Source organism: Cnephaeus nilssonii (assembly GCF_951640355.1).
Source record: "Cnephaeus nilssonii genome assembly, chromosome: 16".
Classification (NCBI taxonomy): domain Eukaryota; kingdom Metazoa; phylum Chordata; class Mammalia; order Chiroptera; family Vespertilionidae; genus Cnephaeus; species Cnephaeus nilssonii.
The window spans coordinates 41,847,655-41,864,712 of NC_137087.1; the positions used below are offsets into that span (position 1 = coordinate 41,847,655).

Genomic DNA, 17,058 nt, shown 5'->3' on the forward strand with positions numbered 1-17,058 from the left:
GGGAGGCAGGCGCGTGTCCTGGTGAAGTGCTCGGCCCCTGGGCTTACACAGCCGGAGCTGAAGTTCTGGGATCTGCCCTTTAGTGTCTATAGGAACTTTGGAAACTACTTCCCTGCCCTGAGCTTCCTCTGCAGCATGGGGATCGTAAGAGCATCTTTCTCCCAGGACTGTGTAAGAGCAGGCTGTAAAAGGGTTGGTGTGGCAGGGAATGTGCGGAGAAAGGGAACCTAGGCAGGAGTGACTCGCCCAAGGGAACCAGCCGGTGTGACAGTACCTGGTCTCAGGGTGTGGGTCCCGATGCTCAGGGAGAGGGAAGCACAGGGGAAGGTGCTTTGGAATCAGAAAGACCTGGAAACAAACCCCACCCAGCTCTGCCACTAGTTTGGACCACGTGAACCTGAGTTTTTAAAAATTGAATTTATTGGGATGACATTGGTTAAACATGTCTGATTTTTAAAAAATGCTCCTACTGTGCAGAGGGTTTTTAAAAAATATATTTTTATTGATTTCAGAGAGGGAGAGAGAGAGATAGAAACATCAATGATGAGAATCTTCGATCAGCTGCCTCCTGCATGCTCCCCACTGGGGAGTGAGCCCGCAACCTGAGCATGTGCCCTTGACCGGAATCAAACCCGGGACCCTTCAGTCTGCAGGCCGACGCTCTATCCACTAAGCCAAACCAGCTAGGGCTGTGCAGAGATTTTGATAATCAGATGATATATGTAGTAAAGTGTGCAATGTCAGTTCCAAGCCCCCATCTGTGACTAATATTTATTTTTAAATATTTTATTGACTTTTAGAGCGAGAGGAAGGGAGAGGGAGAGAGAAACATCAATATGAGAGTGAAACATCAATTGTTGTTTTTACATGGCTCCCCACTGGGGATCGAGCCCGAAACCCTGGCATGTGCCCTGACTGGGAGTTGAACCAGTGACCTCTCTCAGTGCACGGGACGACACTCAACCAACTGAGTCACACTGGCCAGGGTTGTGATTAATTTTTAGAAACAACAAATGGGTTAATATTCATGAGGACACATAACAAGAAAGTCAAGAAAACTAAGTATAGGCAGTTCTGGTAGTTTTATTCCTCATAAACACCTGTTTCTACAGTACCATTCAAAGAATAAATAGAGGCACACGGCTATAATTTCCACCATAATCTGCTATTGAGGAGACATTCAGTGTGAGGATAAAGGGGTGGAGTGGGGTGGGGTGGGGTGTGTTTGGGTCACAGGGTAACTGGAGGCCTCTGTGAAGAACTGTGCAGAGATCCTATCAGTCAAGATCTGATCCCCAGGCCTGATGGCCAAGGCTTGTGGTGGCAGAGTTACAGTGAACCAAATGCAAGGAGCCAAATGCTCGGTTAGTTCACCAGGGTTCCAATTCTACCTAAACTACTGGTCCACTAGGAAGGAGCTATGTTGGCCCTAAGGATTCAGTTCACTCCATGGTAGGACCTGGTATGGCCCAGAGAGGTCTGCCCTTTGCCCTGGAGTAAGTAATAATTACAAGTTATAAGATGACTGTTTACATCAGTCTCTTTCTTTACTATCCCATAAAGGAATCCTGTCCCATGTCTAATGAAGGAGAGAGGCACAAACGGGGAGTATCTGCTAGAATTCAGGTGAGCAGGACAGCTTGTCAAGTCAGGGGAAGGGAAACAGCACTGTTACCTAATCCTTCACAGGGGCTATATGTGGCTCATCCACCCCAAATACAAGCAGAATGAAGAGATTCTGCCTCGCTTAGCAGAAAAGGAAGTGCACGGCAGCGGCAGGTCTGCACTGGGTAACCCAGGGTGTTAGGGACGGAGAGTACCAACAGTGAGACACGGAAAAGACAGGACTGGAAACCACTGCTGCAGGGCCGGGGCCACAGTCCTCAGAACTTCTCTGTGGTCGCATCCCTGACTGGCAGGTGATGTGGACAGCACAAGGTCAGTCCTCTCCTCTCACATCTGGTTCATTTGTTCCCCTCGAGTGAATAGCGGGCATCTGCTTTACCCAACACTTGTCAGCGGGTGCTCAAAGCGCCCGTCACGCGGTGAGATTCCTGGCTGACTTGGAGGCGCTCTGGGCTCGCTGCACGACCGCGGAACACTTCTCACGCCGCAGCAGCTTGTTGTTCTCAAACAGACCTTCGTTGCGGGGTATTCCGTGGGACCCATCGGGGAAAGTCAGCAGGCCTTTGAGGGAGACAGGAAATAAGGGAGTGACAATGGCATCAATGATTCAGAGAACTGCTTGACAGGTAGAGGCCGAGGAAAAGAAAACCTCACAGCCTTCTCGGGAGTACTCTGGCGGTAAGTCTGAGTACTTAGACTTAGCGCATTCGGGCACTATCCCTATGGATTGCTGGGCATCCATAGAAGGATTAAAGCTAACAAGGTATACTTCCACCCATATTGTGCTCACCTAAGTCTCCCATCCTGCTGGGCTGCAACTTACCAAAGCCATCTACTCTGCCATTTTTAAATTCCCCCTCAAAGGTCATGTTGTCGTGTCGAATGAAGACTCCGACGCCATTAAACTTGCCCTGGGCAAACTCCCCCTCATACCTGCAGAAACACAAGATGTTAGCCTTTAGTGGGGTAGTGAGCTGTCCAAGTTAACTCTTATAAGCAGCTACCAATATGTGTTATTTATGAATGCCAAGGAGCAAAGCTGATTCCCCTTATCTCAGAGCTCTACCAGCCCAGTCTCATTCAGCAGAGAAGGGTCAGAGAGTATGTATGTGAGGCCCCCTAATCTCAAGGAAATAACAGAGCAGTGGGGGGAGGGAGGTCACTCACCTCTTGCCATTTCAAACTTTAGATCTATAAAAACACTAATGCTACTCCTTGCCTATTTTCAGAGGGCCTAGAACAAGCTCTGGCTTGACCAGATATTTATTACGATAATTTTTAGATCAGATTCTCCCTAGTTTAAGGCTGAGAAAAGAATGAACCAGTACCCACCTTGAGCCATCTGAGAAGGTCAGTACCCCAAAGCCACAGAAGAGCCCATTCTCAAAATGACCCAGGTAGGTGCCACCATCTGCAAACATCAGTTGACCAAAACCATGTCTGCGGCCTGAGCAAAGAGAAGGACAGATGTCAGGTTGGGATGGGGCGGCTTCCGGGTCCCCTCTCACTATCTAACATCCCTTTCCTTCCACACCCGACCCACAAAGGGAAGAAGAGAAGCAGTGACATTATCAGGGAAGAGGGCAAATACCCAGAGTCATAACCTGGCTCCTGCGACCTTCCCATCTTAAGTCGCAGCCACCAGAGTTGGAGCGGGTCTCTCTAAGCATGAAAGATGAGAGAGCACTTAAAAACAGCCCACGGTGCCTTATTGTGTGCTAGCACTCTCCTAAGCACTTTGTATATATCATCTTATTTAATCCTCACGAGAGCCTCATGAGGTAGGTAGAGTACTATTACTATTTTCATTTAACGGATGTGGAAACCAAGACAAAAGGAAGTTAAATAACTTGCTCAAGATCCTAGAGCAATTAAGTCATAGAGCGAGAATGCAAACACAGCAGGCAACCTGACTTGACCGCCTTCAACACTTAACTACATTGCCACTCTGAGGAAAATAAAAGTATAGCACTTAGCACCATGAAGCTACTGTGCAAACCTATCAGCCGGACTGGCAGCACTGGCTTGAGCTCTGCTACATCAGTAAGGCTGAGCTCACCCACTGCCCTGGCCAGAAAACAGAGCCAGAGGCAGCTCCTTTGATGGACAGAGACTCCCAGCAGAGCCTCAGAAAGTCTCTCCTCTCAAGGTTGTATTAAAGAGGACAGCAGGTGTTTAGGAGGCAGGAGAAAGGCTGGCGATGTACAAAGACAAGGCTCAGGAATTCATCAGCGGCAGGATCCACCATGAAAAGAATGAGGCCCATGTCCGGAAACAGTGTGAAATGTTCTTCATGGACACAACTGCTTCCTTGGGGCAGTTCCTGGCTTGCTAGGCTTGCTAGGACTGGATCCAGGGGACTTTTAAGTGGCCACATTGTTTCCAAATGAACATCATTGAACTAATTCCTGTATAGTCTCAGGCTCCCAAGAATTTTACCATTCCTAAGAATAGATTCTTGCAGATGTAATAAACTGTCACAGGAAATTCAAGGCAATGAATGTCACTGGCTCTTAAGTGCCTGCCCTAATTTCCTTAAATTCTTAAGATTCATTGGCATCAAGTCATTGCAATAACTTCTGTATGTTCTGATTTATGGGCACTCAAAATAATTCCTTTACTCTGCTAAGTATGTTAGCACTTAGAAAAACAATTCCCAAATAATATCACTAAAAGATAAAAGGGTTAAAACACAATTTAGAAGTAGAAAGACTTAACTTGCTTCTGGAGGTTGAATTAACAATGGTATTTTTTAATTAATTTATTTATAATCCTAAAATTGAGTAAAGGAAAAGCACTATCATATTAAATCTTGGAGTAAGACCTGAAGATGAATAAAGTCCTGAAGCATTATCCTTCGGCCAAATATTCATCACTGATACCCCAGGGGTCCTCTCACCCTCCTTCCACTCGCCACGATATTCCTCCCCACTGGAGTAGGTGAAGGAACCTTTTGTCAGGGTCATGGTGACAGCTTACAGAAGGATGGAAACTGCAGGACACAAGCAGAGGAGAACCAGCGTCACAGGATGGCTGGAGGAAAGGCCTGCAAAGCAACTTAGTAGATACATTCTAAAGGCTACCAGCGCAGTCAGCGCACACCACCCACGCTCCAACCATCGCCATCACCGCCTCTGCCCAAGCACTCTGGATCCTCCTACTTGTCTTTAAAGTTTTCAGCCAGGTCCAACTTTCTATGACCTGAGATAGAAATTTAGGGTTAATCTACAAAGATTTTATTGATACCTGCTATATTACGTAATCAATGTGTAAAATACAGTCTCTTTCCTCAATATAGGTTTATAATCTAGTTGATAAGACTAACAATGAAAACATTGAGTAATATGAGAAATAATATAATTAGCTGCCAAACTGGATGGCAGAGATTAACAAAGACAAGAGGTGGGCAGAATTTAACACAAGCAGTGAAGAGGGCCAAGGGCAATTCCAGACTGAGAAGACACGGGGAAGGAAAGCATAGAGAGCAACGTGAACACAGGATGTTCAGGAGGAAAGAAGAAGCTGGGTCTTCTAGAGCTGAAGGTATGTTTAGGGAGTAACAGGAAATAAATTTGTCAGCCCAAATCTTAAATTTGAAAAGAACCTCTTAGATTTAATCCAAACTCCCTCACGTTATAGTTGGAGAAAGGCAGAGCACTCCGGGCGTGAGGAGACCTTTCCGGTGAGGCAGGAGAGTTCCTAGCTGATAAGGTGGGTAAAGAGAAGGCTTCAGGGGATGGGAGGGCTGAACAGGGATGTAACATGATGAAAGCAAAGTTTAAGGAAAATGAAATTGGCATCAGGAAGCAGAATGGACTCGGGCAGCAAAAACCTACAGCCAGAGAAGCTGGGAAGGCAGGAGATGTGATAATTCAGTAGATTGTGAAAATGAGCACCAGTTATTCCCCCTCCACTCAGATCCTCCCACTAAGGGACAGTTTGTTTATCCCTCCACCCACTGGACATGGGTGGGTTATGTAACTAATGGGACGTCAGCAAAGGTGACGCAGCAGAGGTTGAAGGGCACTCTTGCCCTCTTGCTGCACTTGAGCTGTTCTGTCCCCAGGTGAAAAGGTCCAGGCTAGTCTGCTGGCTGACGAGAGGCCACCTGGAGCGGCTGTCCCAGCTGACCACAGCAGCCTTGGTGAGCTCCGGCAAGACCAGAAGAGCGGCCCTTCCGAGCACAGCCCCAAATTCTTAGCCCACAGAAACACAGACTAAAGACAGGGTTGTTTTAAGCCACTTGTTTTGGGGTGCTGCATTACTCAGCAAAAGCTAACTGATACACCCAGATATGAGATCATAAGGCCTGAGCGAGGGGGATAACAGGGTAATGGGAGCAGAAGGAATAACTATGACAGATATATCATTGGAAAGAACAACCACTACCATCACCCAATAACATTTGAGGACTGGCTCGTTATGGCTTCACACGAGTGGTAAAATAATGTTTTTTTATTTAAGGATACACTATAAAAGAGATTTAAGATACCCAAACTATCATTAAGTATAAATACAGAGAAAGAAAATCATTTGACATATTTAAAAAATGCAATCCACTTTTTCTTTTTAAATCCCCTAGGTCTTTTATACTCACCCCTTCTTCAGAATGAAATAATACAATGTTTTCTCAAGTGATCGTAACTATGCATAGTCCTAGGCCCACACCCAGATCTACTGAGTCAGATTCTGTACAGTTAGAGCCTGGGAATCTGCAGTGTTAACGAGCACATCATTAGATTCTTACACACCTGAAAGTTTATGGATTATTACTCCGATAAATGGGAATGCTGTGTGTGAAGAGCTCTCTGCTGTGTAAATCACCATCGGAAGGTCCCCTGTTATTAATAATTAACCTGGAGTCTGACCCTCAGGCACCTGACTGATTCCAACAGGACAAGTGCGCCTCTTATTCAGAGCACTAAGGTCAGACCTGGAGGACAACATTTTTTTTTTAAATCCCTGTGGGCCTGGTGCCAACTGCTGGCTTCCTTTCCCTTCAAGTCCCAGAGAAGCCCAAATCACACACAACGTTAAGGGTTGTAATGACATCTCCATTATGGAAAATCAAGGGGTTACAAAGAGTAGGTCCCATAGTACAAGAAAATCTGGCATCTTTTATTTTTAAAATGGTGTTTTAAATGTTCAACTAAAACAAGGCATACATTGTTTTCTCCAAATGGTGGTGGGTGGACAGTGCTGCGTTATTTATACTACACGTCCGGCTCTAAACCTCAGTCTCCTCCTCTATAAAGTGGAGATTATTACCTACTTCACAGAGTTAGCATGCGGATTAAACGAAATAACATTCATGAAAGTACCTAGAACACTGTCTAGTCCTGTCCTTTAAATGTTGTTCTTCTCCTTCAAAGACACACCTATACTCACACACTTACTATAATGGAAATTTCTCTAAAGTCTCAGTATAAAAATGCCACCAACATAATTTAAATAGCATTTTGGGGGGAAAAGTCAGCAATTTTGACTAATGAGGTAAATACTAAGTAGAGGAAATGCAAACGACAGTTGCCACCCATCTGTTCTTTATCAACACCCTATAAGATATTTTAATTTTGGCCTATCCTATATAATAAAAGAGTAATATGCAAATTGACCGTCACTCCAACACAAGATGGCCGCCCCCATGTGGACACAAGATGGCCAGCAGGGGAGGGCAGTTAGGGTTAGGGTTAGGGTTAGGGTTAGGGGGGCAGGCCAGCAAGGGAGGGCAGTTAGGGGGGACCAGGCCTGCAGGGGAGGGCAGTTAGGGGGGACCAGACCTGCAGGGGAGGGCAGTTGGGGGGGACCAGGCCAGCAGGGGAGGGCAGTAGGGGGGGACCAGGCCAGCAGGGGAGGGCAGTTGGGGGGGACCAAGCCTGCAGGGGAGGGTAGTTGGGGGGGGACCAGGCCTGCAGGGGAGGGCAGTTGGGGGGTACCAGGCCTGCAGGGGAGGGCAGTTGGGGGGAACCAGGCCGGCAGGAGAGGGCAGTTAGGGGCAATCAGGCCGGCAGGGGAGCAGTTAGGCGTCGATCAAGCTGGCAGGGGAGTGGTTAGGGGGTGATCAGGCTGGCAGGCAGAAGCGGTTAGGGGCAATCAGGCAGGCAGGCGAGTGGTTGGGAGCCAGCAGTCCTGGATTGTGAGGGGTCCCAGATTGGAGAGGGTGTAGGCTGGGCTGAGGGACATCCCCTCCCCACCCTCCCCCCTGTGCACGAATTTCGTGTACCAGGCCTCTAGTGTCATAATAATTTTTGATACAGATGCCACATGCCCCGAAATGGTCTGATGTGAAATCAGCCTGGCCTGAACAGAGCAGGGCCCAGTCACATCTTCTAGGCCTGGCTCTGCCTCCGAGCCCCAGTTTCATCCCAGCTATGAGGATAGATGAGTTCTGAGACCCGCTGTGGTCTCACCCAGACATGGAGGAACATTCATTTCTACCCCCCTAATGAAGGCCAGCTTTGTGGAGGCACTTCTAGAAATGTTTGGGAGTCAATCTCATAGGTCCACCAACCAGGGGCTTTCTCACTTTTTAGTTACTCAGAAAGTCCATGTCCAGGGTCTTTCACATAATAGAAGGTAGCCTGAGAAAAGGATCATTTTCTTCTTAACACCCCTCAAAACCTGTGGAGCTGTTTTCTCAGAGAAGTGATGCTTTCTCTATCCCATCAATGTTCCACAAGGTCAGCATCCAGTTTCTGGTGCACAATTCTCTTATCGTCAGCCCAGCATCAGAGTGAGCCTGGGGTGGAGGTCAACACGACTCCATTGCAAATACAACATTAATGAGAGGAAGAGAAACAGTGTTCCATCAAAACTGCCGGGCATTGAGTTAGCTAGAGGCTATCTTCAGCTGCTTCCCAGAACAAATTAAGCCAGAGGGATAGTAGTGGTTGTTCTTTCCTATAATGTATCTGTCAAATTTCCATTCCTAAAAGTCAGCTTATGGTACAAATCTGAACTATCTCATTCCTTCAAAACAAGCCAGAATCTGAAAGGCTATATCTTCTACTAAGTCTTACGACTAAACAACCATTCCAAAATATAAACACAAAATCATTCTTTATACAGATGATAAGGGCATTTCCTTTAAATGTTAGGCAACAGTTAACTTGTCTTCACTCAAAACTTTGGAAGGAGTTATTGCAGTGCAATTTGAGGAATCAGATTGACCACATAGGACTCAGGGGGAGCAGCCTCTTGTTTACTTTTTCTCAAGGCCACATGAAACTCCCAGATAGTGGCATGCCACCTTGTCTCAGAGGGACCAGTAAAAGGTCTCTGAAAGAAAGGGAACATCAACTCTCAACTTAACCCTGCCACCATCCTCTCCCATTGTTTTCAAAAGTGCATACTATACGACAAATTTCCATTCCTTTTTGATCTAGGAACATAGAGCAAACTCCCTTCAATAGTTATGTTTCAAAACAAAGTCCATAGCCTAAAACACAATCAGAAGTGCTAATTAAAGGGAACACATATCGACTCCATGGGACTAAGGCCATGGTTCAACACATTTGACTAGAAATTTCTACCTATGTCCAAATAATTGATATTGTCACTGCCTGGGTCAGTGTCAGGATTTTCATTTAGCATTTCTGTAATTAGACATGCTAAGTAATACTCAGCTGCATAACCACTGATCCAGAAAAAAATTTCACCAGTTAAGATGGTCATTGAGACAAATCTAGTTTAATATAGTCAATGCTAATGGAGGCTGAAAACCCAATCTATATATATAAAAGCCTAAGGGACCGAACAACCGAATGACCGGTTGCTATGACACACACTGACTAACAGGGGCAGATGCTCAACACAGGAGCTGCCCCCTGGTGGTCAGTGCACTCCCACAATCAGCCTCCCATGGCCAGCCAACCTCCCACGGTCTCTCCCCCTGGCCAGCCATCCCCCCAATGGCCCCGATCAGGGGGCCTGCTGGCCATCCTCCCACAGTCCCTCCTCCCGGCCCGCCAGCCAGCCAACCTTTCATGATTCCTCCCCCGACCGGCCAATCTCCTTTGATCTCTCCCCCTGGCCAGCCAACCTCCCTTAGTCCCTCCCCCCAGCCTGCCAACAAGGGACCCCACCTGTGCACGAATTTGTGTACCAGACCTCTAGTACTTTAATAAGGATGCAAATCGGTATTTGTATCAGTTATTCAAAGAGACTAGATGGCCTACGAGTTTAGGCTTCAGCTATCCATATGGAATCTAGTCACAAAGTCAAGATAATTCATGCTTCTTCTAAGCAGATACTCATCCTTTGTTCTTTTGTTGGATGGGTTGCAAAGAATCAATCCAAACATTTATTTAAAAGGAAAATGACTCTTTGTCCCGGCAAACTAATATATTATTAGTCTGCTCAAGAGTCTATATCCCTGCTATCTTTCCTTTCCCCCTACTCAGACATTTCCAAATAGAAGTCGAAGACAGGAATAACTTTTGTTTCCATTCTGTTTGTCTTTTTTTTAGAAATCAAACTTGTTAAAAATATTTATGTATTCATAATAACCTATGTCCAAATTCAGAGAACTTCTTAAATAAAAAAACTAACATAAAGAGGAATAAATTTTCAGTTTAAGAATATTGTTTGAAGCCCTGGCCGGGTAGCTCAGTTGGTTAGCACATCGTCCGCATACACCAAGGTTGCGGGTTCCATCCCCAGTCAGGGTACATACAAGAATCGATCAATGAATGCACAAAGAAGTGGAACAACAAACTAATCTCTCTCTCTCTCTCTCTCTCTCTCTCTCTCTCTCTCTCTCTCTCAAATAAAATTTTTTTAAAAGGAATATTATTTGTAGGCAGCAACCTTAACTACCTACATATATCTTTAACATTGTCTCTCTCCCAAGCTACCCTCCCCAAAGTATGATAGTTTTGTCCAAGTTTCCTCAGTTATGAAGACAGCAGTTCTTAGGCTTTTAGAATCCTAAAGAGAAGAAAATGAAGGATTGGATCAACAAAGAATAAACCTAGGACAAAATGCAAAAGTTCTTTTTAAAGTGTTTTAAGTGAGCATGAAATAACTTTTTATTGTACTAGTAAGTCAAGTCTCTTTTCCTGTAAGTCTCCCTTCCACTCGAAAAGTAAACAAATGTATGGCTACTAGGTAAAGGTCTTATTTAGGAAGACTGTGGGATGGTTAGATTGAAGAACCTGGGAAGAAAATCCTAATACCAGAAAGAAGGTAAAACTAAATAAATAAATAAATAAGTAAATAAAAGACGACTTTGGGGCGACAGGGACTGCCAGGATATCATTCTATTTCATGGTTAAGGAAATGACTGGTCCGGATTCTAATATAGCCAAGTTACTCCTGCTGATACCTAAGCAGTTTGGACAGGCTAGCTGCAGGGATGCTACCATAAACTAACTGAGGCATCCCATTTCTCCAAACCTTAAAGCGTGGGACGTCTCTCCACCAGTGTGAGGGAGGCGGGCCCAAAGCAAACAAAGCCCTCGGTGGCAAAAGACAACATTTCCATGTCGACCTCCCCTTTCCTCCCATCACGCACCCTCGCTTTCCAGAACTGCTCCTGCCCTCCACCCCGGGTCTGCTCTCCCGCTCGGGCCAGACTTTCTGCTCGCACAAGTCAGCCATCCCCACCCACCCCGCTCGCTAACCCGGGTGCCAGGGGCTCGCCCAGGCCTCGGGCCCAGCGGTGGGAACGGGAGGCCGAGTTTGGGACCCCGGGGCAGCCGCCCTCCGGTCAGCACGTCGGGCATGGAGCCAGGCTCCCCAGCCCCTGTCATCTCGGACTGGGCTCCTCAGTCCCTTCCTCACCGCCACACTCTCCCGGCCCCCTCCCACCCGCGCCGCCAGCCAACCTGGGCTCCGCCTTTTGGGATGACCGTCACGCCCCGGCGCGGGGTTCGAGCGGCCGGCCTTCCGCTCCGCCGGGCTCCCCCCTGCCACCTGCCTCTTCGCCACCTTCAACGGCGCCTGCCCCTCTTGACGCCGCCATCCCCGGCAGCCGCACTGGCCAGAATTCCCGCTGCCCATTGGCTGTTACCTAGGCAACCGGGAGCAACGCCACTCCCTATTGGCTCATTCCGGAATCGGCGCCATCTTTGTGCGGGGCGAAGTGTCAACTACCCGAAAGAGGAACGGGGCTGACCCCCGGATTCCACCTCGGCAACCCCGACTGAAAGAGAACGCAGGTCTCGCTCATCCCGGGGCAGCCTAGCCGAAATGTCAACTCCAAACCAAACCAAACCAAACCTGCGTCAGACGCAGCAGTGACCACCAACTGGAGCGGCGCCGGTCCAGCTCCGATCTCCGCAGCTGTAAACGGCCCCGCCGAGGAGTTTCCGGACGGAACCTCAACCCGGCCTTTGAGGTGCAGCTTTGTAAATTGTAAGGTGCTGGAGCGGGCAAACTGTAGTTTAGTTAGTGCAACCCTGCGCCAGACACTGATATCAAGACACGTTTGCATTCCTTGTAGGGATGTGTGCTGTCGTTGTCATTACCCAGATCCTTTTGTGTTTAAAATATGCCAAGATGGAAGCAAATCAGCCCACATACCACGCACATCAATCGGTTTATCTATGTTTATTTACTTGGAATGCAACATGATGCTAGGGCTCTGCCAGGCTGGAAAAGACACGATCACTGCTCTCAGGGGACTTACTGCTAAGTGTGGAGAAGAAAAGATGCATGCACGTGGAAAAATCCAAGACTATATTTAATTATTAAGAGAAGGCAAACTCATGAAGAGCGTAAACAGATTGCCTCTCTGAGTTGGGATTTTTCCTCATCTGCAGGTCAGAAAATTATAATGATGATGATGATAAAGGCTGCCTAGGACCTTTTTTGAGAAGACAATGTCAAAAGCTCAATACTGTGTCTGAGACATTGTAAATGCCCCATAAATGGTAGTTTAAATTGTTTTAAAATACTTGAATTCTGTATTCAAATTCCATTTCTGCCACCAACAGTGTGTGGCTTCAAGCAAGCTATTAAGCTCTCTAAGAGCCTATGAAATGAGATTGGACTAGCAGACGTATAAGATTCAATCCCGCTCCAATACTCAATGTTCAACATGCTAAACTGTGGTAATGACTATAGACATAATTACAGTAGTTGAGAGAATGGAGTGTCAAGAAAATAGATCTTAGTATATTGGAGAATAGGTGTTAGAAAACATGAAGAAATAAGGTTAAATAGATTGTAGTCAATTTATGGAGAGTCCTGAAAAATTAGGGAGGAGATAAGGTTTGCAAAATGTAGTTTCTTAAATAGGCAAATTCATAGACACAGAAAGTAGAATAGAGGTTACCAGAAGTTAGAGGAAGAAGAAGTTATTGATTAACGGGTACAGAGTTTTTGTTGGGATGATGAAAAAGTTTTGGGTAGAGATAGTGGTGATGGTTACACCACATTGTGAATATATTTAATGTTACTGAATTGTACACTTATGAATGGTTAAAGTGATAAATATTAGGTATATTTTACCACAATAAAAAATGCAGGTTTTTAATCAAAAGAGTGACACAATGAAATCAGTGTTTTAATAAAATTAATCTGGCAGTGATACCCAGAGATGATCAGAGAGAAATTGGAAGCAGAGAAACATACTCAGAAGCCACTGTAAGAATGTAGCTAAGACATACTGGAATGTGGCATCAGTGAAGATGGAAAGAAAGAGGGTAAATATAAGAAAAAACTCATAGAGGTATTTGATGAGAAGCAATATAGTGTTAAAAGCATGGAGCTTGTCAGCCTGGATTTGGATCCAGCTCTGCCATTTATCAGCTTCATGACCATGGACAAGTTACTTTACTCAGCTTCCAACATCATAGAGGCTGTAATGCTTGCTACATGACTTAATCCATATGATGCACATATAATAATATCAGGCACTTGCTTAGCAGTTGGTAAGTGCTAGCTCTTCATAGTGTCAATGTAATTGACACTCTCTTCAGTAAAAGGAAAGTCAAGTTCTAAGAGGTAGGTACAGAAACAAATCCTGAGGGTTTTTCCATAGGAAAAAAAACTCAGAATTAAAGGGAGAACTCTAAATCTTGCTTTCCTTAACCATAACTTAAAGCTTAAGAGCTAAATAAGATGAATAATATAGGAAATCATCTCTGTGGCTATGGCCCCCAGGATACAAGAGACAAGTAGTACCTAATTATTTGACGTTTGGGTAGGAAAGGGAAACACGTCTTGTAACTGAAAGGTGTAATTGAACCATCTGTATGGGGCTTTGCTAGAATGGATTATTTGGCAAAATAAAAGTTTAAGACACCCTCATCATATAATTAAACAATTCAGTACTTCTGGTTAGCTGTGGTAACAATTTGATTTAAGAAAGAATTGTTGAATGAACTTAAAGGAGTCTGCAAGCTTTGGCTTGAAATAAATGACAAAGATTTATTCAAGGGTCTTAGGTTTTGCAAACCAGAAACACAACCAGGCAAAAACCCAGAAGTGTTCCAAAGAAGCAAGAAAAGCTAAGAGTTCTTATAGTGAAAAGTGCATTTTTCAGAATCATCGGTTATGCATTCTTAGCCCTGGGATTGGTCCAAGGTAGTTATCAGTCAGATGTTAGGAGATTTGGATGATGGATGCCAGGCAGTCTAGAAGATGGGCATCAGGAGGTCTGGTCACATCTGTGGTCTGGATAATAGATGTCAGGTCTATGTTAGTAGTACAGATATGTGAAGTCCTTCAGGCATTATATGGATGTCTGGTGTATGTCCAGGTACTGACACACAACGAATTGGAGTATATCCAGGCATTGATGCAGGGCTGAAAAGTTCAAAAATTTGTTTCCAGTTTAGTTAAAATAAGAAGAGAATCGTTTCCTCATGCCTCAACTGACTTGATTCTAGTAATTCAGCAGTTTGACTATAGCGACTCCATTTTATTCCTCCACTGTGTTCTTCCGAATGATTATAAAATATTGGTTACTGTATAGTTGGTCACCTTCTGTGAAAACCCACACCTATCTCTGCTGGTTACTTTGAGCACAAAAATGATAACAACATCAATAATAATTTCAACAAATGGTAGGTAAAAATCTACCATTTGTTTACAGCTTTTTATATACTAACTAGAGGCCCAGTGCATGAATTCATGCATGGGTGAGGTCTCTTGGCCTGGCTGGGGATTGGGCCTATTGGGGCCTCGGGAGGTTGGCTGGCCGGCTTGGGGGAGGGACCGCAGGAGGTTGGCTGTGGGAGCGCATTGACCACCAGGGGCAGCTCCTGTGTTGAGCGTCTGCCCCCTGTTGGTCAGTGCACGTCATAGTGACTGGTTGGCCAGTTATTCGGTCATTCAGGCTTTTATATATATAGATAAGCACTATGCTAAGTTCTTTACATACTTATCGTGATTCTTATTTAATCAATTGAGAAAGAGATGATTACTCCCATTTTATAGATGATGAAACTGAGGCTTAGAGAGTTAAATAACTCGTACAAAATAACTAATAAATGTGAAGTCAGTGTTCAAACTCCAAACTCCCTCCCCCTCGCCAATTGATTTATTTACATTCTTCCTTTAAGACTTAGTTCATAGAACATGCCCCACTTAAGGCTTTTACTGACTCTCCAGTGTACCCCCAAGCCACTAAACTTCTTTTATGGAGTTTTCAGCTCTGATTGTTGGCTCTTTTTCCTCCTACTGCCTCAGAGAGTTGTATATCTTCAGCTTGAGGGTAAGGACTATAACATTCTTCTCTTTACACAAAGCCCCACTTAAAAATGTACTGAGCGCCTACTGTGTCTAGATACTGAGGTTTTACTGTGATAAATAAAACAGTCTTACTTTGATTTTATTTTTTTAGTTTAATGAGACCATATCTTTCCTCCATTAACAAATAAACATTGAGCTTTGTGGCAGGTACTGTGTAAACTGCGTGAGGACTGAGATTTTTAAAAACCTTTCTATTTAGGTAGAGAAGGGATTTTTGTTTCTTTGCTTCACTGCTATCTCTACAGCATCTAGAACATAGTAGGTCCTCAATAAATATTTAATGACTGAGTGCATGATTGAATGACTGCAGATACAAAGATTAGGTGTTTTTTTTCTTCTGGTTAATCCTCACCTGAGGATATGTTTCCATTGATTTTTAGAGAGTGGAAGGGAAGGGGAGAGACAGATGGAATAGAAACATGGATGTTAGAGAGACACATTGATTGGTTGCCTCCTGCATGCAGCAGACTGGGATTGAGCCTGCAACCAAGGTACATGCCCTTGACTGGAATCAAACACACGGGACCCTTCAGTCTTTGGGCGATGCTCTATCCACTGAGCCAAAGCGGCTAGGGCAAAAATTAGATTTTTCCAGTCTTACAGTGGGTTCACAGTAGGCACTCAATAATTAGTGACTGATTAGGTAGGTTACTTTATTGAAAACTCCCAAAGATGGGTCAGCAATTCAAAGCTTAGAGCTGAGGGCGTGTCTGGCACGAGTTTGGCTCCTGGAGCATGCGCAGTCATAGAAGGGGTGATGAGCAAAATCTGCGGAGCGCGATTGCGTAGTCGCTGATTCTGATTGGCTACTGTTCGCGCGCGAGGGGGTTGTGCCTACTCGTCACCAAGTAAACAGGGAAGGTAGGGGCGGGGCCAGAGAGGCACGGCGACCTGGTTGGCCGGGCGGAGGTGGGGGGTGTTGGGGATTGGTGCCGGCCCGGAGTTCAGCTGTGCGCTCCGCGCCGGGTCCCGGAGCCGGCGGCCTGAGGGATGGACGAGACGAGCCCACTGGTGTCCCCCGAGCGGGCCCAACCCCCGGACTATACCTTCCCGTCCGGCTCGGGCGCTCACTTTCCGCAGGTGCCGGGGGGCGCGATCCGCGTGGCGGCGGCGGCCGGCCCGGTCCCTTCTCCGCCGGGCTCGCCAGGCCACGACCGGGAGCGGCAGCCACTGCTGGACCGGGCCCGGGGTGCCGCGGCCCAGGGTCAAACCCAGGCGGTGGCGGCTCAGGCCCAAGCCCTGGCCGCCCAGGCCGCGGCAGCTGCTCACGCCGCGCAGGCCCACCGGGAACGGAACGAGTTTCCGGAGGACCCGGAGTTCGAGGCGGTGGTGCGACGGGCCGAAGTGGCCATCGAGCGCTGCATCTTCCCCGAGCGCATCTACCAGGGCTCCAGCGGAAGCTACTTCGTCAAGGACCCTCAGGGGGTGAGAGCCGGGTGGCGACCGAGACCGCTGGCGGCGGGGACGGTGGGCCCGCCCAGGGGAGTTTGGGGCTTCGCGCAGCCGGGGGCGGGGGTGTGGGGAGCTGAAAGAAAGGTCGCCGAAGGGAGAAACTTTACTGGAGCCCCTTGGCAGGGTTTCGGAATGCCACGGGGGACTGGGATGAAGCTCTGCGGCATGGAGAAATAAATCAGAACCTATCTGGTGGGGGAGGAGTGAGCGGAAAATGAAAAGAGGAAATTGACCAGATACCGGCGAAGGGCCCAGCTGTGCGGCGGGGCGGTCTGCTTC

At 46.5% G+C, this 17,058-nt stretch overlaps 2 protein-coding genes across 5 annotated transcripts in view; one reads left to right on the forward strand and one right to left on the reverse strand.

Moving 5' to 3' along the window:
• Positions 1-644: 644 nt before the first annotated feature.
• Positions 645-12,137, reverse strand: MORN4 (MORN repeat containing 4). Of its 4 annotated transcripts, none has more exons than XM_079793671.1 (5): positions 11,454-11,618; positions 4,451-4,618; positions 2,959-3,073; positions 2,450-2,559; positions 654-2,187 (listed from the first exon to the last, which is right to left on the reverse strand). In XM_079793671.1, exons 2-5 carry the CDS (start codon positions 4,590-4,592, stop codon positions 2,039-2,041), a joined length of 516 nt encoding a protein of 171 aa, XP_079649797.1. In that variant the 5' UTR covers positions 4,593-4,618; positions 11,454-11,618; the 3' UTR covers positions 654-2,038. The 4 variants fall into 4 exon arrangements, with proteins under 4 accessions (XP_079649795.1, XP_079649797.1, XP_079649798.1 ...); XM_079793672.1 differs by having other exon boundaries at positions 4,526-4,618; positions 11,454-11,616; XM_079793669.1 differs by lacking the exons at positions 4,451-4,618; positions 11,454-11,618 and adding an exon at positions 11,848-12,137 and having other exon boundaries at positions 645-2,187.
• A 4,080-nt stretch (positions 12,138-16,217) lies between these two features.
• PI4K2A (phosphatidylinositol 4-kinase type 2 alpha) overlaps positions 16,218-17,058 on the forward strand; it is a 29,541-nt gene continuing 28,700 nt past the window's right edge. The window contains exon 1 of the mRNA XM_079793344.1: positions 16,218-16,752. Within this exon, the coding sequence (XP_079649470.1) occupies positions 16,318-16,752 (435 nt within the window). The 5' untranslated portion in view covers positions 16,218-16,317. The remainder of the gene's footprint in view (positions 16,753-17,058) is intronic.